Source organism: Felis catus, chromosome D2, assembly GCF_018350175.1.
Source record: "Felis catus isolate Fca126 chromosome D2, F.catus_Fca126_mat1.0, whole genome shotgun sequence".
In the NCBI taxonomy this organism is placed as follows: Eukaryota; Metazoa; Chordata; class Mammalia; order Carnivora; family Felidae; genus Felis; species Felis catus.
In genome coordinates this window covers 45,458,783-45,481,085 of record NC_058378.1, presented here as the reverse complement: position 1 = coordinate 45,481,085, position 22,303 = coordinate 45,458,783, and the positions used below count along the sequence as shown (strand labels likewise).

Here is a 22,303-nt window from a genome sequence, read left to right as displayed (position 1 = left end):
TACCCAGTCTCTAGTATCAGAACTCTCTTCTCCCCAATCAACAATCGCACACCCGTCCTTTGTCTTCAGCTTTCATCCACTCCCCACTTTTACACTGTTGTGACCAAGTCCCAGGAAGCACTTCCCTCCTGAGTTTTGTCTGATATGTGGCTGTTTTTCCCGACTCCTTACTTCTGAGGGACAGCGGCTTTTACCTGTTCTGTCCTTCTGTGGAGGGTCTCACAAAGCAATGGCTGGGTGCCGGCTGCACCCAGGAACATTTGCAGAACCATGCTGCTGCCAGTACCCAGAAACTGTGGCTAGGTGCCAGCCTGCCCCAGAAAAAGTTTGCGAGATAGTATACCAGCAGCGTTTCAGGGATTAGGGAAAATCACAATACACATCTGGCACCAGGCTTCACCCTTAACGACCTTGTTCCAGCACCAGCAAATGTGGTTGTTCTCCTAGGTCCACTGGGGCCTTGCCTATGGGGAACCCACACAACCTTTACCAGGTGTCCTGTCAGCAAGGGAACTGCCTCTCCCCATGTGGCCTGAAGAACCCCAGACTCCACTCTGCTCCTGGGGATTCACCCTTCCCACCAGAGCTCCTCCAGGTATCAAGCTTCAGAGTTTCAGTCTCTGAGCTCCCCCTGTTTATAATCTTAATGGAATTTAAACCCTCTCCTTTCTCCTTTATCCCTTTTTAGTTCAGTCCCTGCGGCTATTTCCACTTTCCCACTTTCTCTCCAGCTGCTTTTGGGGCAGGGGGGTGCTTTCCCCATATTTTCCCCTCCCCCTGTCTCTGTCCTCTCTCCGCATGCAAAACGGCTCCCTGCCCTCCGTGGCTTCTCTCTCCCCAAGTTCACCTTTCCATACTGTGTACCTGCTGAGTTCTGTGGTTCAGTTTGTGCAGATTGTTGTGTTAATCCTCAGATCAGTTTTCTGGGTGTTCAGGATGGCTTAGCGTTGGTCTGGCTGTATCTCATGGATGCAAGACACACAAAAACCATCCATCCTGTTCCGCCATCTTTGCTCTTCCCCAGAAGTATTCTCTTTAAAATCAATAATACCTCCATCACACCTTCCAGCCAACATGTCATTGGAGAACTCGTCAGAGCAATGTTTTTTGGGTTTTGTTTTTATAGAAAAACCAAAACCACTCTACAGATATATTTTAGAATAAAGAAGCTTAACAAGCTGTGTTGAATAATCAAGAAATTAATACATTTGTCCACAACACCAATAAACAGTTTAAAAGCTTTATTTTTTTAAATGCCATTTACAATAACAGCAAAAATATAAGGTATTTAGGGAAGGCACTTGAGAAAAAAAGTGAAGATCTTCATAGGGAAGTTTGTTTGAAAGGTGCTGGAAAACGAGTAGATATATGAGAACATTGCCAGGTTCACTGATAGGGGAGTCTAGAGGGAAGATTCAAACGCATCCAAGTGTATCTATAATGTTACTGTAATCAAGGATTAAGAAGATTGGGGGAGCACTGAGGATGTGCTGCTTCTAAAATTTATATGAAAGACCAAATGGGTTTTCCATGTTTTTCCATGAAGCAGAGACAAGCCATCCCCACTCAGCCCTCTTTGCATTTCTGATCCACAGAAACTGTGCGCATATAAAATGTTTTATGTCATTAATTTGGGGGTAGTTTGTTACACAGGAGTAGGTAACAGGAATGTCCCTCATTCACAAAGGACTATGGTAACACTGCACTGCCTTCTTCTCCTTCTAGATCTTTCCATGTCCACAGGTGACTTCAGTATTCACCAATGACCATTAATTACTGTACTCTAGTCTCCCAGTTCCTTGACCTCATGAACACTCACAGGGATGTCCTCATCTAAGCCACCTCAGCTGCCTTCTTTGAATTATAAAAAAAGAGAGTCTTGGAGATTTTAATGGCCACCTGTGAGGGTTTAGGATAAGAGACAAATGGAGGCCTCATCTTACCCCCCCCCCCCCCATCTAAAGATACCATGACTCCTGCCTGGGGTTGTCAACAGGCAGGACACTGAGCAGAGATGCAGGTCACAAAGTCACCATGCCAACCCCCCTGTCCATCATAACAAGGCCTTCTGCCCCAGCTGCGTGGGGGAAGGGCCAGCAGGTACTGGGCCCATCGCCCCAGAGCCAGCTGTTTGCCTCTTCCGCCCAAAGGGCAGATAGCAGGTGCAGGCTTGAAGTGCGCCTTGGGAAAGTGCTGGTGGGAGCCTAAGCCCCAGGGCACAGGCAGAGTCTCCAGAGGCAGCCGCCTGAGGTGACCTGAAGCAGCCAGCAGCCAGCAGCTCCAAGAAGGTGGCCAGGAAAATGGGGAGCTACGGCCTGGGTGTGCCGGGCCCCGCACTGTTTCTGCTGCTGGTGCTGCGGCCTCCGCTGCTGAAAGCCGGAAGTTTGCGGCACAGTGTCCGGGGCTCCAGAGACCTGCATGGCCTCGTTCTAAGTGGGAAAAGCCTCCATAACTACCTCCGCCCAAAGGGGGAAACTGTCCACCACCTCCGCAGCCACTATTCCCGGGATAACCCGGAAAAAGATACAAGGCAATCCTGCCAGAGCGCGTATGACCTTTACTTCATCTTGGATAAGTGAGTGGTCCTCCTGCCCTACCCAGCGCCCCAGGGTGGTGTGGTCCCTGAAGTCAATATGGGCAGGTGGTGGCCAAAGGGGATGCCAGATTCTGTGAGTGGAGGGGCCAGGGAGTAACCTTGGTCAGAGCCAAGGAACCTCTGTGTCTCCCCTTGTTCCTGAGGGAGAAGGAATGCCCCCAAAATTTGTTCTCTGGTACTTTTCCTTTTTGAGAGAATAAAAGGCCACCATAAGGTTTCTGAATGGCTCTCAGTCCTCCCACCAGCATGGACTGGATCTGTGGCCTGCATGCCCCTTAAATAGCTGGATAGGCAGGAGACTGCTAGAAGCTCTTTCTCAGCAGTTGTTAGAAGCTCGCTGGGTTTCAGTTTCCACTTTGTGAGGTGTTTTGCTTATGTTGTTTTCCATCCAAGTGAGTGAAAAGTTTTATTTTTACTGGCCTCAGAGAGATTATGTGTTGCTTGTACTGGGCATTCTCATAGTGTCACAGTTTGGAAATTCCTTTGTTTTCCCGGAGCACCTGGGTGGTTCAGTCATGCATCTCTCTCCTTTTTTTAATGTTTTATTATTTGTTTATTTTTGAGAGAGAGAGAGAGGGAGACACAGAATCTGAAGCAGGCAGCAGGCTCTGAGCTGTCAGCACAGAGCCTGACGTGGAGCTCGAGTGGGGCTCGAGTGGGGCTTGAGTGGGGTTCAAACTCACAAACCGTGAGATCATGACCTGAGCTGAAGTCAGATGCTTAACCGACTGAGCCACCTAGGCGCCCCAAGCGGCTGACCCTCGATTTTGGCTTAGGTCACCATCTCACAGTGATCAAGCACCTCAGCGGGCTCTGCCCTGACAACCAGGAGCCTGCTTGGAATTCTTTCTCCTTCTCTCTTTCTGCCCCAACCCCATCAAAATAGATAAATAAACTTTAAAGAGAAAGAAAGAAAGAAAGAAAGAAAGAAAGAAAGAAAGAAAGAAGAGGAAAGGAAAAAAGAAAAGAAAAGAAAAGAAAAGAAAAGAAAAGAAAAGAAAAGAAAAGAAAAGAAAGCCCTTTGTTTTCCTGCCAATGGTTTTGCTTTCTTCTTCAACTGCTTGGAGACTAGTTACAGTTTGTTTGCACTTTGAGAACAGTTATGTCTGACCTGGTATTGTCCTGGGAAGCAGGGCACCTTGTGATCCTCAAAAGGGGACGGATCTTCATGCTTGGAGAGATTGGAGACATTGCTTTGGTTCCATTTGCAACTTGTCTGTTGGATTGAGAATGAACTTTAGTGAGTCAATACTATCAGTGATATGATTGTTGATAATATTGTTGAAGCACATTTTGGTCTCCAAAGCCCTTCTACTGCACTTCTGTCATCCACAAAACCACCGTGGAATGTAGAGTAGAGAGGCATTTGCATTTGCGATCTCATGGAAAGAGGGTGGCATTTAAAGGCTGGATGAAGTAGCCCCAAAGCTGATGGGCGTGGCAAGACTCAGCTTCCTGTGTCCTGATGGCAGCATCCCAGGCTGTACTGCCTCTGAGTCCTTCTATTCTCCATGGAGGCTGATGACTAGGGGGATGTGTGTTCAGCCACCAGCTTCTCAGCAAAGCCAGCAGAGATGGGAGCCACCCTGCCCACTGGAATAAGCCCTTCCTCATTGTCCTGTGGAGGGACTTCTGAGTTACCTTGGGCAGGTCTTGCCTCAGTGATACTTGGCACGGCCAAGGGGGATGGAGGTTTCTCTCTTAGGCATTAGGGCTGGGGGTATAAAGGCAGTAAGGGGGTTGACAGCCTTTCTCTGGGTCATTCAGTTTGACAAGCCAGAAGAACAAGTGTCAGGACTGAATCCTGCTGGATTGTGCGGATTGGAGAGGAGCTGAGGGTGTCCATGAAAGAGCCCTTACACACCCCTTTCCCAGACCCAGGTCATCAGTGAGGAGTCCAGCTATATCCTGCCTATGGTTTACCAGGCCAGGCTTGTCTGAAACCATAGCAAACTCCTCAGCCCCAGGGAAATAACACCATCTCCCCAGGACCTGCGCACACCCAGTCTGGTTGAAGAAGGCTTTACACTTCCTTTGAGGGCCAGCTTGATGAGAAATTCCTGGAGGGTGAGGACAGACTCCATCAGGCACTTCTCCCTGTGGCTCTTGGGGAAAGGGGAGTAATGACCACTGAGGGGGCAGCCCCAAGTGTGCAAGTCAGGCAGACGGCACTCACCAGTCACGAACCCCTGAACAAACTGCTTCACCTCTCTGTGCCTCAGGGTCCCCGTATGTATGATGGGGATCTTCATACCCACCTCACCAAGTTGTGATGAGGATGAAGGCGAGTTTGGAGGCAGTTTTCCCAGCACAGCAGCAGATACAATTGTGGAAGATGAGTATTAAATGCTACTAGAGAAGGCAGAGTCATGCACACTGGGGCTGGGAACTCCCCAGCACTGCAGGGACCCCCTGTCCTCCCTGGATCAGCTCTCTTCTGAACTGCCCTTTGGGGTGCCAGGGTAGAAGTCAAATGCCTCTGCTTGTTGACTCTGCCAAGGCTCTCTGGGACCTCTCACCCATGTGATGAGCAGTTCTATTCATTCATTCATTCCCTTAACAATTCGTCCACTCACAAATAATGACTGAGCAACTGAGTATGTTAGTCACTGTTTGGGCATGGGGATAAGGCATCAAACACTTCCTGGAGTTTCCATGAGGAGAGAGGAAATAAATAAAAGAGGAGAGGAAGTAGTGTGTCAGATAGGATTAGCACAGGCTGGAGGTGGGGGCCGGAATCAAGGCGGAAGGATGGGAAGTGCTGAGGGAGGGCTTGTTCTGAAGAGGTGGTCTGGGAAGGTGGGGCTGACAGACTAGAAGACGAAGGGGGATAAGAGGGTGTTTTTGAGCAGAGAGGGCATGCCATTGGGTCTTGGCTGAAAAGATCACAAATGAAGGGCCCAAGGGCAGACCAGTGTGGTGGTGGTGGTGGTGAGTGGGGGGGTAGGCTAATGCAGGGATTCAGGGAGGAGATAATGGGAGTATGGACCAGTAGGGCAGGGGTGGAGGTGCTGAGTGGACAGATTCTGGATCTATTTTGAAGAATCTATACATATTGAATGAGGGAGTTGCTCATGACTGGGGCATTTCTCTGGACTGGGGACAAGGGTAAAGGGGGAAGCAGCTTCATCGCTGAATCTTCTGTAGGTAAATGTTATTACCCCTATTTCACAGATGAGGGAAGGAAACCACGCAGGGCCAAGGAATGACCCCCTAAAGCCCTCAGATGGGAAGACATGGAACAGGAGTTGAAACTCTGGAATGTCTCCCTCCAAAGCCCATTCCAAAGTCCCTGAGGCTGAGTGGGTCCCTGCGGTGGTTTTGGAAGCAAACATAGTCTGTCACCTGCAGGAAAGCCTTGAGTGGTTCGCTCCAACCTTATTCACTAGATTCATTATTTATTTGGTCATACACTAGATTGAACTGGATGAAAATTAGTGAGCCCTGCTGTGTGCCTGCACTATTTTCTCAGGCACCAGGGAGGTGGTGGGCCAGGGAGCTCCAGGCTGAGGGAGTGGCCAGTGCAAAGGCCTGAGAAGTGAGGCCCTCAGAGGATCCTGGGGGCGGGAGGAGAAGGGGGAGAAGGGAAGGGGACAGGCCAGTAGTGAGGCCTTACGCACTTGTAGAGGTGTGTTTTTCACTTCAAGGGCATCTGGACATTATTGAAAGAATCACTTTTATCAAAGGAGAGAAGGATCAGAACTGTGTTTTCAAAAATACCTCTTGGCTGCCTTGGGAAGGATAGATTGGAAGGGGGAAGGATGATAGCATGGCTGGAGTGGAAAGGGGAAGGGCCTAGAAGGTCCCAGGAGGACTGTGAGGCTGGAGAAAAAATTAGGAGCTCAGAACAGGTGTGTCTACTGAGAGGAGAAAGGGAAGACAGAATTTAGGGAGCACCCACATGTGTGGCACTGGTGGAGGAAGAGGGGTTTCCATAGAGGAGAGAGGGAGAGCTTCAGGACCCATCCAGGCGAAGGACGAAGCCTGTGCAGGATGCTCATTAGGGGATGCCTTGACATTAATATCTGTGCAAGGGAACAGGCAAAAATAGGATTCAGTGGAGCTTCAATGCAGACATGACAGCCTCACCTGATTCATGGGGAGCTTTGGAGCTAAAAGGTGCCTTCAGGGCTATGCCAAGTTGGGCCAAACGATTGGGCCATCAGTCACTTCAGGTGGGAACCTCAGGAAAGGCATGCTCTTAGGTAAGGCAACTCTGCAGGTGAAAGGATCTTAGAGGGGATGACAGCTGAAGGAGCATCCTTGAAAGAGCATCCGTACTCAGCATGTTTGTGGTCTCACAGCTTCTCCGTCAGCTCAGGTGAACAGAACAGAACTATGCAGAGACAGTCTGTTGATCTGTGTACCACTTTTGGTGAACTATCCCATGCCTTTTATTTTTTTCCTTCTCAGGACCCCTCACAACCCCTCAAGCTAGCCATGGCTTATGTGCTTTGATGAGGACAGAAGTCATTGAAATCTGTATACATTAAACACTATTTCCCCATTCATCCTTCCCCAAACCGTGGGAACCTCTATTCTATTTTCTATATCTATGAATTTGCCTATTCTAGGTAACTCATATAAGTGGAATCATGCAATAGTTTTTAATTTTGATGAAGTTTGATCTGTTTTTTCTTTTATTACCTGTGCTTTTGTTGCCATATCCAAAATACCATTACCAAATCCAACAGCATGAAGGTTTCCTCTATATTTTCTTCTAAAAAGTTTAATATTTTTAGTTCTTACATTTAGGTTTTGATTCATTTGAATTAATTTTTGTGGATGACATAAGAGCCTAACTACATTGTTTTGCATGTGAACATCCAGTTTTCCTAGCACCATTTGTTGAAAATATTGTCCCTTCCCACATTGAATGGCCTTGGCTTCCTTGTCAAAAATCAACTGAACATATATATGAGGGGTTATTTCTGTGCTCTTTATTCTATTCCATTAGTCTATATGTCTGTCTTTATGCCAGTACTACACTATTTCGATTATTGTAGCTTTGTAATAAATTTTGAAACCAGAAAATGTGAGTCCACAACCTTTGCTCTTATTAAAGATTTTTTAAAACTATTTAAGGTCTCTTAAGATTCAATATGAATTTTGGGATGGATTGTTCAGTTTCTGCAAGAAAAAAGTCATTGACTTTTTAAAATTTTTTTTTTAATTTTTTTAACGTTTATTTATTTTTGAGACAGAGAGAGGCAGAGCATGAATGGGGGAGGGTCAGAGAGAGAGGGAGACACAGAATCTGAAACAGGCTCCAGGCTCTGAGCAGTCAGCACAGAGACCGATGCGGGGCTCGAACTCATGGACCGTGAGATCATGACCTGAGCCAAAGTCAGCCGCTCAACCGACTGAGCCACCCAGGCACCCCGTAAAAAAAATGTTTTTAATCTTTATTTATTTTTGAGAGAGAGACAGACAGAGCATGAGAAGGGCAGGGACAGAGAGAGGGGGAGACACAGAATCTGAAGCAGGCTTCAGGCTCTGAGCTGTCAACACAGAGCCCAACGTGGGGCTCAAACTCACAGACTGCAAGATCATGACCTGAGCCAAAGTTGGACACCAGGCACCCTGTCATTGACATTTTAATAAAGATTGCATTGAAACTGTAGATAGCCTTGGCTAGTATTGCCAGCTTGAACATGTGATGTTCTTCCAGTGATTTGTGTCTTTTAAATTTCTTTCAGCCATAGGGTCTAAGGGGTGGCTCAGTCAGTGGAGCATCTGACTCTTGATTTCAGCTCCAAACATGGTCTTATTGTCGTGAGATCAAGCCCCATGTCGGGCTTTGTGCTGAGTGTGAAGCCTACTTGGGATTCTCTCTCTCCCCCTCTCTCTCTGCCCCTTCCCCACTCTCTCTCTCTCTCTCTCTCTCTCTCTCAAAATAAATAAACATTAAACAAATATAAAGTTCCTTCAGCCATATGTTGTAGTTTTCAGTGTACTAGTCTTCTGCCTCTGGTTAAATTTATTCATAAATATTTTGTTCTGTTTGATAATATTATAAATGGATTTATTTTCTTAATTTCCTTTTTGGAATGTTCATTGTTAGTGTATATCGAAATGCAACTGATTTTTATATGTTAATTTTGTATCCTGAAACTTTGCTGAATTCTTTTATTAGCTCAAATAGTTTTTTGTGTGTGGAATCTATGGGGTTTTTTACAGGTAAGATCATATCTAAGAAGAGAGATCATTTTACATCTTCCTTTTCAATTTGGATGCCTTTTTTTTCCCTTGCCTAATTGATCTGGCTAGACTTCCAATACTACAATGAATTGAAATTATGAAACTGGGCATTTTTGTATTACTTTTGCTCTTGGGAAAAGCTCTGGTCTTTCACCATCAATATGTTAACTGTGGGTTTTTCATGTATGGCCCTTATTATGTTTGTCATACAACATTTCTCTATTCCTAGTGGGAGTATTTTTGTGAAGGAAGTATGTTGGATTTTATCAAATCCTTTTTCTACATCAATTGAAATGATCATGTAGTTGTTTTTTTTTTTTCCAATCTATTCTGCTAATTCTCTTCTATTCTGTTAATTACATTGTTTGATTTTTGCATGTTGAACCATGTTTCCATTGTGTAAATAAATCCTACTTGGTCATGGAATAAAAATCTTCTAATATGTTGCTAAATTCAGTTTGCTAGATTTTTGTTGCTGTTGAAGATTTTTGCATCCGTATTCCTATAGGATATTGGTCTGTACTTGTAGTATTTGTCAGGCTTTGATATCAAGGTAATTCAGGCCTCATTGAATGAGTTTGGAAGTGTTCCCTCTTCTCCATTTTTTGAAAGAATTTGGAAGGGATTGGTGTTAACTCTTTATTAAATGTTTGGTGACAGTAAACTACAAAACCATCTGGTCCCAGGCTTTTCTCTTTGGGAAGATTTGTGTTTTCTGATTCAATCTCTTTACTAGACATAGGTCTATTCAAATTTTATATTTCTTCATGTTTCAGTTTTGGCAGGTTTGTGTGTTTCTAGGAATTTATCCATTTGTTCTAGATTTTCTAACTTGTTGGTATGTAATTATTCAGAGTAGTTTCTTATGATCCTGTATTTCTATAGTGTCAGTTGCAATGTCTCCTCTTCTATTTCTAATTTAAGTTAAATTTATGTATTTCAGCACCTTTGTTATTTTGTTTCTTGTGCTAACTTTGGACTTAATCTGTTCTCTTTTTTTCCAGTTCCTTGACATGTAAAGTAAGGGTTTTTTTTTTATATTTTGCTATATCCTTAATATATGCATTTATCACTATAAATTTTCCTCTCAGAACTGCGCTTGCAACATTCTGTAGGTTTTGCTATTTGTTTCCATTTCCATTACTTTTAAGGTTTTATTTTCCCATTTGGTTTTTTTCTTTCATACATTGGTTGTTCAAAAGTATGTTGTTCAATTTTCATATAAATGTAGACTTTACATATTTCCTCTTGCTTTTTAAATGTTTATTTATTTATTTATTTTGAGAGAGAGCACATGCAGGGAAGGGGCAGAGAGACAGAGAGAGAGAAAGAGAGAATCCCAAGTAGGCTCTGTGCTGTCAGTGCAGAGCCCGATGCAGGACTTGATCTCATTAACCATGAGACCATGACCTGAGTTGAAACCAAGAGTTGGATGCTCAACCAATAGAGCAACCCAGGTGCTCCTTCCTCTTGTTTTTTATTCCATGTAGTTGGAAAAGATAGCTGGTATGATTTAAGTATTTTTAAATTTGCTAAAATTTGTTTTGTGTCCTGTCATATGATCTATCCTGGAGAATAATCTGTGTGGACCAGAAAAGAATGCATTCTGAAAAAGTTGGATGAAATATTCTATATATGTCTATTAAGTCCATTTGACCATGATATGGTTCAATTCCAATGTTTTCTTGTTGATTTTCTGCCTAGATGATCTATCCATTGCTGAAACTGGGGCATTGAAGTTGCCTGTTATTATTGTATTGTTATCTTTTCTCCAGATTTGTTAGTATTGCTTAATATATTTAGGTGCTCAGATGTTGAGTACATATGTATTTATGATTGTTATATCTTCTTGATGTATTGACCATTTTATCATTATGTAGTAACTTTCTTTGACTCTTGTTACCATTTTTGGCTTAAAGTCTATTTTGTCTGATATAAGTATAACTATCTAATTTCTTTTGGTTTCACTTGGATGGAATATCTTGAGTTCCTTCACATTGAACCTACATGTGTCTTTAAAGCTTAATGAGTCTCTGGCAGGAAGCAATTAGTTGGGACTTGTGTTTTTATCCATCATTTTGCAGATTTTTCTTCTGGTAATATGACCCTGTTTCTAATAACATGTTAGTACTGATGCTGCTTTTTGCTGTTCGAGATTTACTCATTCTCTATTGACTTCTTATTATGAGGAAAGGGAATTAAACTTTCTTGTAGCTCAGCTCCCCTATCTGATTTTTCCCCATCCTTTCCATTCTCCCTATCACTAGGGTGTTTTGGCCGCAAGCTTCAATGATAGCAATATCTTCAAATATCTGCTAATCATCTCCATTCTCATTTAAGAGTGAGTCACTAGAACATGACTGGAGCTCTCTGTACTAGAAGCCCACATAGTTGTTATCCATACTGCCTCCTTCCTAGGGATCTATAAGTCCTGTGGTATTTTCTATGGCCAATGAATACTCATGTTTGTCTATGTTCTAGAGTCTAAACCTTTCTTCAAAATCATCACAAACTGGAAATTTCCCCAGAGTAAGTAGGTGAGTTGTAGACTCTTGTTTCCTATAAATCTTCTTTGGAAGATCCTTTCACACAGGGAGAAAACAGGAAAGAAAAGTAATAAGAAGGAGCATGGAAAGGGTTACCATTAATTAAGGAAGTTGTCCTGCATTTTAGCATGGAAGCTTCTGAGATAAAGTCTGCGTCATAGGTTGGTTGTCAGAGTCTAGTAATTTGCTACCCAACAATTGTCGAACTCACCCTGATCTGCCTAGTGCGATGGGTAGAGCATGGGTTTTGAAGCTAGATCTGGGTTCAGATCCATGCTAACTATGGAAATTGTGGCAAATGTCATGACCTGTGAATCTCATGTGTAAAATGGGAATAATGCTGATATCATAGGGTTGCTCTGGAATTGGAAATCATGCATGTAAAGTGTCTGGTATGTATGTGTCCATGAATAATAATCCTGACATCATTAGAAACGTCTACCCTTAGTTTCCTCATCATCTACTGGCAGTTTTAGATATAGCCTAGAAGAGGCAGAAGGAATAATAGAAAGGAAAAGCCAAGAGTACTTTGTAGGGATGTGGTGCCAAATAGCTCTGCCTCACACCAAACCACCCACACCTTCAAGGGGCAGGGGAGGAGCATTCATCTGGGAAACAATGGCAACCAGGAGAGCCAACAGATCAGAACTGGTGGAGGCTTTGCCAACCAATGCGCCCCCCTTGTTTCTTGTCCAACAGTCTCACCTAGCATGGCCAAATATCCTGGTTTGCCACCAGAGGTGGCAACCTCAGAAGTCCCTCAGTTCCAAGCACACAGGTCTCCCATAATTCACACTGATGAAAGTCACCACCAGGGTGACCCGCTGAAGTCACTGAAGGTGTGTGGCAGACTTTAGCTATGTGGAAGAGAGTAGGGATGAGGAGGTTGCTGAAGAGCCTGCAGGAGGGCAGAGAAGGCAGAAACTATTCCTACACGACAGAGGTAACTCATCCCTCTCACTCATGTTTCTTCATTTTCAGGTCAGGCAGTGTGAACAACAACTGGATGGACATTTACAACCTTGTGGAAGATTTTGTCAAAAAGTTCAAAAAGTATGGCTTCTCTGTGTTAATAGTGTGATTTCCTCTGCTAAACCCAGCACAGAGCTGTTTGGACTCAGTGAGCATTGGAGTCCCTTCATGCAGGAGCACAGAGCCCACAGTGAGGAAAAGACAAATCGCAGTGATTCCAAGGGCCCCAACAGCTTTACTTGGCTCCTGCCTGAGAAGCTATATGACTGAGGACACAGTCTGCCTTTGAGGACCTAATAGATTAAGAAACAGGCAAACCAGTAACATAATAATTAAACACCTGGTTTAAAGGTGTCAGGGGTCAAAAGAAAAGGCAAAGGGCTTATATGATGAGCTTAAGGAAAAAGCAAGAATTTTAATTCAAGGATAGCTTCCAGAAGATGTGGCAATATTAACTAGGCTTTGATGGATGGGAAAGACAGGGTAACAGGAACCATCAGGGAGACTTCTTGTGGAGTGAGTAGTCTGTTTGGCAGAAGAGTAGGTTTAACTCAAGGTAGGGCTGGGAGATGAGGCTGCACATGTCAGCTTGGGGCCATGGCCATAGCAGCTCATAATGCCAGCACACAGGACCTAGATCTCCTGCTGTGAGCAATAGGGAGCAACAGATGATTCATGATTAGAGGTCTGACATGAGTAAGGTAGTGTGTTAAGAAGAAAAGTTTGGCAAAAGTGGGTAAAATGAGTGGGAACAAGAGCTAAAAGCAGTAGGGAATTCAGCTGGGGATCTATGGTACCAATTTAGCCAAGGGATAATGAGGGTCAACAAACCAGAAGACAGTGGACAGGAGCAGGAAAGAGAGGGATGTATATGAATGGCTGGCAAGGGGGAAGATAATTTCTTTGAGATGAGAAGAGTTGAGCTGGGGAAGACAGGCAAGGAAGGAAGGGCAGTGAAGCTCCAAAAAATGTTACAGAAGAGAGGCCAGGTGGAAGTCCCTCCTGCAGGAGTGTGTAGATGTCTATCTCCTTTTGCATGCAGCCGTCTGTGTGAGCAGCTATCTGTGTGAGTGCCTGTGTGTGTGCGTGCACATGCATGTGCACATGAGAGAGAGAGACAAATAGGCAAACAGACAAACACTACTGGGGTGTTGTGAGTGTAAGGATGGACACTCCTCCCTTCCTAGAAGGCCACACATCTTACAGACCTCAGAATTCCTTACTAAGGTTATAGGAAGCTCTGGGGTTTGGGAAATGGACCCCAAAGCAGAAGAATTGGGATGGGGCAGGGAAACTGTCATGCACCTCTCCCTGGCTGCTCATTCATCATTTGCAACCTGTGTTGGTGACTTCTCACAAGCATGTGCTTTCTCCCCAGCCCGAAACTGCGGATATCCTTCATCACCTACTCCACAGAGGGCCACACCCTCATGAAACTCACCTCAGATAAGTAAGTGCCACATTGACCCCCAAGACAGGCCCAGTGGGTGAGACTGATGAAACAGCCAGGGGGAAAATGGGTTCCCTGAGATCACAGTGGGGAGCCCACTGCTGTGAAGACTACTGGGCAGGCCTGGACTCCACTGTATACCCTGATGCCCAGGTCTAGCTCCCCTGCCCTCTCAGACCCCCGGCTGCTCTGACAATGGCCAACCCTGTGCAGCTTGACTATCTCCACCCCCTCTAAGCTTTGCCTTTCACCTGCCTGAGTCCTTCTATCTTCATTGTTCCCTGTTCTTAGAACAGGCTGGCTGTGAGGACTCCCAGAATTTTTTGGAGTAGGTGTATGTTTTCTTTATAAATGGTGACCTGCATTAAGAACCTGCTGTTGTGTGTCACTCTCTACCTTGGGCCAGTGGGGATTCCAGTGAGAAAAAGTCATAACCAGGGAGGAAGGGTTGAGCAGCATCAAAGTTTTGATGGTCTCAGTGAAGGGATCTTGTTCCTTAAGTGGGTCTGAGACATGGGACCCCAAGAGTGGGGTCCTAAGCATCAGGCTGGGAGAGGGTGCTTGAGAAAGTCATGACCACCATCCTAGGTTGGCCATGGGGGGACCAGCAGTTTTCCCAAAGTCTGTAAACTGGGAATTATGGAGCTTTGAGTAGCTGGGTAAGGAGGTTAAGATTCTCAAAACACAAATGACTGGAGGTCAATTCAGAGAAAGTTAAGCATCAAGGAGAAGTTGAGCACCCTTAGGACTAGGTGGGCCCCAGTATTTGTGGCACAGAGCCACATTCAGGACCATGGGAAGAAGCCAAGAACAACAGAGTGAATAGCCAGCCTGCAGGGGAGGGGTGTAGTGGTGTCAGTGCATGGAGACAGCACTCTCCTGCCTGACTCCAGGACAAGCAGGAAGAGAGGGCTGACTGCTCCAAGCACTAGTGGAGGCACAAATTTGTGCATAGGTGGGGTTTTGCATTAGGACAGAGAGACCTGAGTGGGGTTGAGGTGGAAGGAAGCAAGTCCATTAAGAGAGACGCTGGCAGGTGGCAGAGAGATACAGGGCTGCTGGGCAGGGGGCTCTGGAGGAAGAGCTGCCCACTGGGGAGGGTAAGACCTCTGCCTCCTCCAAGGTGGGGGCTCAGGGCCCAGATGTGAGAAGCTGTGGGGGGGCTCAGGGAGGGTCTCCCTGGTCATCTCTGGAGAGTGAACAAAGTAACATCTCCCCCAAGCCAGGGTTCAGGAGTGGGGGTGAGGCCTAGGGGAGTGGAAATGGTGTGAAATTGGTGGGAAGGGGCAAGATGTGCATCTGGGAAGACAGCTCACACTCAGATCAGGGCCCTAAAGCTGCCAGCTCCTAAACCCCCACAGGACCTTGACTGGAACTGGGCTCAGCCTGGTATTGGCCTTCCTAAACATGCCCCACTGCCTAGGAGTTGAGGAGGCCTTTGGCAGGGAGCCTGGGAAGGACCTCATGCAGAGAGAATCCAGGAGGGGACACTAGAGCCTGATATAGGTGTGACTCTTGAGGGTCTGCAGAGAATGTGGGAGCAGGGATGGGACCCTGCTTAATGCTTTCTGAGCCCTTTCTGCTAGGAGAGAGTAGGCTGAGGAGACACAGTTGAAAGGGGGTTTGTTCTGGGTACTAGAAAAGCCAGGGGCCCAGAGGCTAGAAAGTCCCCAGGGTTGATGGCGAGGAGGGTGACGACAGGGAAGAGATGGAGGGGATCCAAGGGGTTGAGACAGATGTTAAAGAGTAAGAAGGACTGCTAGGAGACAAGGAGCTGGTATCCCCTCCGTGGACATAGCTGGGAGCAGGGTTGGAGGGGCAACACTCCCTGGGGAGAGCCTGCTTGGGCAAGAAAAAGCCTGGGGGCTCCTGGGCTAGACACTGGGAAGGGGTGGAAGAAAATCTTCTGGTATGTGGTGAGGGAGGGAGAGGGCTTCTGCTGAGTGCAGTAGCACCTGGTTTGGCCTCCACTGTCCATGGGTGCCAGGCCTCACCTCCTGGGCTGGGTGGGACTGGACCTGGGGCTCTCAGATCTCACCCCACAGCAACATCTCCACTTCCCACAGTTAGAAGCCCTCTCAGGGTCCCAGCTCTCCTAGCCTTGCTGTCCCAGCTTGGCCTGTCACATGGGATTATCCTGAACCTAGGGCCCCAGTCCCACCTGTGAAATCCCCCTTAACAGCAGCTGCCTGGCCACATACCCATGGCAGCAAGGGGAGCACTGCCCCTCCACCTGCATGGGCAGCCCTCGAGGCACTTCCCCAGCTTTTGGCCTTTTACTTCAGGAGTACATGAACCCAGGAGCCCTAGTTCTCTCATTAAGCAGCTTGCTTCTTCCTTTGGTGTCAATCCAGAAGGGGAAGTGGTTTTTTTTTGGGGTGGTGGGAGGGCAACGAGCCAACCTCAGGATTCTGTGATAGGGTAAGATGGGACAGGGCAGGGCTATCAGCAGGATGACCTTTTCCAAACTCAGCCTTACCTGCTGAAGGAAGAGTGTGCCTTCCTAAGGGACCTGGTAGGTGCTAGCAGCCCTGCCAGTCACACTGTGAGTGCAGATTCACAGTGGCACATCCATGAGTGTGCCCCACGTTCACCACAGATGGTCAAGGCAGGGCTCTTGAGGGTCCCCCAGGTAGTGTGCCTGAGACAGTGGTGAGTGCAGAGAAAGCCAGGCCATACCCATGGGAGCAGCAGAGCAGCCTCCCCCCACCCCATGCTCACCAGATGGAGGACAGAGGAGGCCTGAGCAAGGCCTGTTCATATCGAGGACACAGAGCATAAGGTCATGACCAGGCTACTTGATTTGTATCGTGTCCTGAATAGACAGGTCTGCACAGTGCACAGTGGCTCCAGGATGGCTTGGAGATGTTTTGTTTTGTTTTGTTTTTTGTTTTTTATTGAAGTATAGCTGACACACATTAGTTTTACATTAGTTATAGGTGTGTAACATAGTGACTTGACTCTTCTCTACATTATGCTGTGCTCACCACAAGTGTAGCTACCATTTGTCACCTACGACATTATTACAACATCCTTGACTATATTCCCTTTGCTGTAGCTTTCATTCATGTGACTTTTTCATTCCATAACCGGAAGCTTGTATCTCCCACTGCCCTTCATCCATTCTGCCCGTCCCCACCGTCCCCTCCCCTCTGCAACCATCAGATAGTGCTCTGTATTTATGAGTCTGTTTCTGATTTTTGTCTGTTTTCTTCTTTGTTTTGTTTTTTGGATTTCACATATAAGCGAAATCATATAGTATTTTATCGTTCTGTCTGACTTAATCATTCGACATAACGTCGTCTAGATCCATCCATGTTGTTGGAAATGGCAAGATCTGTTAATTTTCATGACTGGCTAATGTTCCATTGAATATATACACCACATCTTCTGTATCCATTCATCTATCATTGGACACTTGAGTTGCTTCCAGACCTTGGTCATTGTAAATATTGCTGCAATGAACGTAGGGGTGCCTGTATCTTTTCAAATTAGCATTTTCATTTTCTTTGGGTAAATACCCAGTACTGGATCATATGGCATTTCCATTTTTAATTTTTTGAGGTACCTCCATAATTTTGAAGAACCTCCATAATGCACCAGTTTGCATTCCCACCAGCAGTGCACAAAGGTTAGCTTTGGGCTCTTTTTAATAGTCAATACCTCATACCACCACAATCCCTTTTCTGATTTTTTTTTCAGAAATGAAATAAGTGATGGTCTTAATAAACTTCAGAATACAGTGCCTACTGGAGCCACAAACATGCATGAAGGATTTAAAAAGGTACCGAATCTAGAGCTCTGAGGATCTCTGCTTTCTGGAGTTCTTCGAGTATCCTGGGTCCTCCCACCCAGGACTCCAACACTCCTTCATTTCCTTGCAGGCAAATGAGCAGATTGAAAAAGCAAACTCTGGAGGTAAGCTTCCTGGTGACTTCATTACGGGCAGGTGTGGGGACAGAGCCAGGCCTGGACCTCAACGAGGTGCAGACCCTCCTCGGCCCCTTCCTAGCGCTGATTCTTGGAGCAAGGTGCTTGCCCTCTCTGTGCCACAGGTTCCTCGTCTGTGCAGTGAGGATGAAAACCACCCTCAGTGATGAGTCTCAGAACCACATGGGATCATGTGTGTACCATATAGGCTCTTGGTAACTGTGAGGTGCATGACCAACACTTGGGCTGCCTGAACAAGAAAAGCCAAGGGAACCAGGAGCAGACAGGATTCTGTTTTCAGAAAAAAAGAGCTGGATTTCCCCCTTGCCCACACTTTGTCTCCATCACATCTCTGGCCCTGATGCCTTTTCCCTGCGGTTCCTTCCCTTTGGTTGATGTCGTCCTGTGACTGTGCCTCCAACACTGGAAATGGCTGTGCTCTGCCCGGAACCATGTTCATCTAGGTTACGGCTCCAGCTCTTGCCAGGAAAGAAGCATTGGCCTGGTGGAGAAAGGCACTGAGCTGGGCACGGCATCCTCAGCCCTAGAGCCTCTGATCTCACCTTCTGGATCCCTGGGTCCTGTGGATACAGCAGGTCTTTCTGCACATGCTTCACATGTGCAGAGTCCCTCACATGTGCAGAGTCTGCACATGCTGCACATGCCAGAGTCCCTCCTTCCACTGAGCTGTGGGACACCTTGTACAGTTGAGTCTGGCTGTCACTCCCTTTGTTCATCTAAAAGGCTGACGCTTGTCCAGTGAAGTCAATGGAATTGCCTTTCAGGGCAAAGGTTGTGCGTCTGGTCATAGTGACTGTAGTAGGAAGGGCCGGAGAAGGGCTCAGTGCCGTCTGTAATGTGGGTCCTGTCTAAGTCCCCTCCTCCTTCCAGGACTGGGCTTCTAGTCCTCCAGGCACTTCTGATACTGGGTGCTAAGGTCGGGTGCCTGTCCTCTGGAGGAGGAGGTGTGAGGAGCAGTGCTGTGGACCCAGCAGCCTACAGAGTGTCACTTGGGTGCCTTTACTGACCAGGCCACTTGCTTTTTCTGCAGAAAACAAAGTTCCTTCCATGATTATCTCCTTGACGGATGGAACACTGCTACCAGAGTCCTTTGATGAGACTAAGTACGAAGTGAGTCCAGTCCATCATTACCAGTATTTTGTTCCACATATTTAGTGATTTATACTCACCACTTTCCTTCTCTTAGGCTGCAAAGGCTCGGAAAATGGGGTCAACCATTTATGCCATTGGTGTAAAAGACTATAGGAAAGACCAGGTAATTCCAAACAGGTAACCAGGTGCCACCTGTAATCCTAGATGAGGAACTTTCAAAGACAGCTTTCCCAGGGTTGCCCAAGGATGCTCCTCGGCAGAGGAGAATAATGGCTAACAAGGAAGAAATGAATAACAAGTGTCGTGTCAAATCTCCACACCCAAAGTGCGGAGTAAAGTAAAGTAAGGGCTTTCCCTTCCCTAACGGTGTGCTGCTGGCCAAGGCCAGGGTCTGGGCCTCAGAGTCTAACATGGCATGAGGCAAGAGACTGCTTCCTGGGATGGGGACTTCTGTGTCCTAATCCCCTACCTATGCGCCCAAGTCACCTCCTTTCCCTTATAGCTGTTGGAAATTGCAGACAGCCCAGAACACATGATTGGAGTGGACAATGGATTTAAGGAACTGAGAAGCATCGTGGAACCAGTGAGTAAGGGATGTGAGAAAGGGGATGGGGTGACATCTCGCCACAACCTCCCGTGCACTGTCCCTGACCTGCCACCCCTCTTTCTATTCCAGCTCACAAGTAAGGCGTGTATTGAAATTACAAAAGTGGAGCCTTTGCATTTGTGTGCAGGAGGTAAGAGCTAGAGTCACTGTTGTAAACACAGGGATGTATGTTGTGAGTATGTGTTGTGTGTGTGGTGGGTGTGATGTGAGCATGCAGTTTCAGTGTGTGGTGTGTGTATGCATGCGTAGTTGTATAGACGTATGCATTGGATATGTAAGCAACTGTATCATTTTGTGAGGTGTTCATGCCAGGAATGATATGTGGGTATGTGTGTAATTCTTTTGTTTTTGTTTTTGACATAATTTGTGTATTCCTCTCTGTATAAGTTTAAAATATACCGTGATTTCACATACACATATTGCAAAATGAGTACCACAATACGTTTAGTGTTATAACTTTTTTTTTTAACTTTCATTTATTTTTGAGACAGAGAGAGACAGAGCATGAACAGGGGAGGGGCAGAGAGGGAGGGAGACACAGAATCTGAAACGGGCTCCAGGCTCTGAGCTGTCAGGACAGAGCCCGACACGGGGCTCGAACTCACGGACCGCAAGATCATGACCTGAGCTGAAGTCGGACGTTTAACCGACTAAGCCACCCAGGTGCCCCCTGTTATAACTTTTTAAAATATCAGAACCAAAAGTTTAATTAAGAAATAAGAAAAAGTATATTTTGAAAGCCCTCAACAAAATGCCAGCAAATGGAATCTGAATCTGACAACATGTAAAAAGAAGAGTCCATCAATAATAATTAGGGATCACCCCAGCAATGCAAGTCAATTCAGTATTTGAAATATCAGTGTAACTTACCACATCAGCAACATGAAGAAAGAAAAACATGATTATCTCAAAGGACGAATAAAAGAATTGGAACAGTTCAATGGCCAGCATCATACTAGAAACATAGTCCGACAAAAGGTATCCACACAAATACAACTAAACACACCTTGTTCTATGGGGAACGCCTCTCCCCGACATCTGGAACTTCACAAGCGTGCCCTCTCCCCCCCTACAAAGGTCCCTGAGTCAGTCTGGTGAGGACATCCTGTGCAGTGACTTTTGCGATAGAAGCCCCCTCCCAGTGATGAGCTCTGTGTGTACAGGCTTATATGTCTCATCATGGAGACTGGTACTGAGGAGGGTGGATGAGCACACTTACTCCCCTGGTAACAGCACACACAGCTGGATCTGGCCAAACGCAGACCCAGAGACCGGGTCGGCCTCTGTGCTCTTAACTGTAAGGCTATCGTGCAGTAGACCGTGGGGTCAGACACAGCTGTGTTCAGATCTGGCTCTGCTGCAACCTGGAGCAAATTACCAAACATCTGTGAGCTCCCCTTTCGTCTCCAACAACACCCACTAGCACATCTCTCGTAAGACGTAAGGCTGGGCGATCTTACAAGGACCGGCACAGGATCTAGAAGCTGGGAAGCCCTAACCAATAGTAGTGGTACTAATAGTCCCACCATCCTTGACGCCTCCACCCCAAGGCTGAGCTCATGTGGCCGGGGGGGGGGGGGGGGGGGGGGGGGGGGGAGGGGGGGCGGGGGTAACATCACCAGTATGAAAGCGTCTCCCGCTGAGCCAGCTGTTGGCAGCAGCTCTCCGACTCTTCCTGTCTTCTTAACCAACTCGCAGTGAGAGGTTGGAGGCGGGCAGGAGACTCCCGCACAAGTAGGCTCTTGCCCTGCTTCTGCTTTAAAGCACCCTGCCGTGCAGCCGACCTGACAGCTTCATTCCTCTGATTATGTCCCCTGCACACACGCAGGTCATGGCGTCTGAGCAGCATGTCAAACTGCAGGTGCAAACATCAGTCGTTGTCCATCCCCCATGGCGGCCTGGCCAGGGTTACAGGTGCCTGCCACACACCCGCTGACAGCTCAACTCAGCATTTCCTGCTCTGACCTTTAAGATTGTCGCCCTCTTGACGAAAGCTGCCACACGACATGACAGTCACTTGGAGGCAAAGCTCAAGGCAGGAACCTGGACCCCAAATGAAATAGAAAGAGCCATTTCATCAGGCTGTCATTTGAAATAAATCAGTGGGTCAGGGTGCCTTGGGAAGCAGACAGGGCATGAGCACGAGACTCCTGACCTCTTCAGTCTCTCAGGGTACTCTCCAGGATGAGGCAGAGAGGCCTCTGCTGGCCTTCCTGCCTCTAGGCCTGTGCTCCAGGCCATCCTCTGCACAGGACCTCAGGGCACTGAGAAAGCCCCTTCCCTAACCCCAGCCTGGCCTGGAAGTCTGAGACCCCTACAGCAGGGCCAGTCAGGTCTTCCCTCAGCTCTCAGGCTGGGGGTGTCACTAGGCTTCCTACAAGACCCTACTTCCCCCCACTTTACAGGGTCCAGCCCATCCATCCTTTGACGCCACACTCACAGGAGGTTCATCCTTGTCCCTTTCTTGGTTCACTGGCCCCTCTGGATTCCCACAGCCCTTGGTCTGCCCTTCTCATTAGTCACTTCTCACCTTGAATGTGCCATGACTTCTGCTTGGCTGTGTCACGGTTGATTCTTCTCATTCAGTTCTTTGATGTGTTACCAACCTTTTATGAAGGAAGCTTTCAAACCTACAGCAAAGTGGAAACAACTGTACAATGAACACCTCTGTCTATACTGCCTGGATTTTGCAGTTACTGTTTAATATCTCACCATATTTCTTTATTGTTTATCCAGTGTGCTTTGTCTCTCTCCCTCTCTCTCTTACACACACACACACACACACACACACACACACACACACATTGCATCTTATTTTTTTATGTGTTTCAAGTCAATTACAGACATCAGGCTACCTCACTTCCAAAACCCATCAGTCTGCATATTTT

The 22,303-nt window shown here is 46.7% G+C and overlaps 1 protein-coding gene across 1 annotated transcript in view; it reads left to right on the top strand.

Moving 5' to 3' along the window:
• The first annotated feature begins 2,089 nt into the window (after positions 1–2,089).
• The window catches only part of LOC102899397 (ANTXR like), a 36,902-nt gene continuing 16,688 nt past the window's right edge, over positions 2,090–22,303 (top strand). Inside the window, exons 1-9 of the mRNA XM_011287273.4 lie at positions 2,090–2,575; positions 12,325–12,396; positions 13,694–13,765; positions 17,468–17,549; positions 17,650–17,683; positions 18,747–18,826; positions 18,903–18,971; positions 19,311–19,391; positions 19,485–19,545. Of these exons, the coding sequence (XP_011285575.1) occupies positions 2,301–2,575; positions 12,325–12,396; positions 13,694–13,765; positions 17,468–17,549; positions 17,650–17,683; positions 18,747–18,826; positions 18,903–18,971; positions 19,311–19,391; positions 19,485–19,545 (826 nt within the window). The 5' untranslated portion in view covers positions 2,090–2,300. The remainder of the gene's footprint in view (positions 2,576–12,324; positions 12,397–13,693; positions 13,766–17,467; positions 17,550–17,649; positions 17,684–18,746; positions 18,827–18,902; positions 18,972–19,310; positions 19,392–19,484; positions 19,546–22,303) is intronic.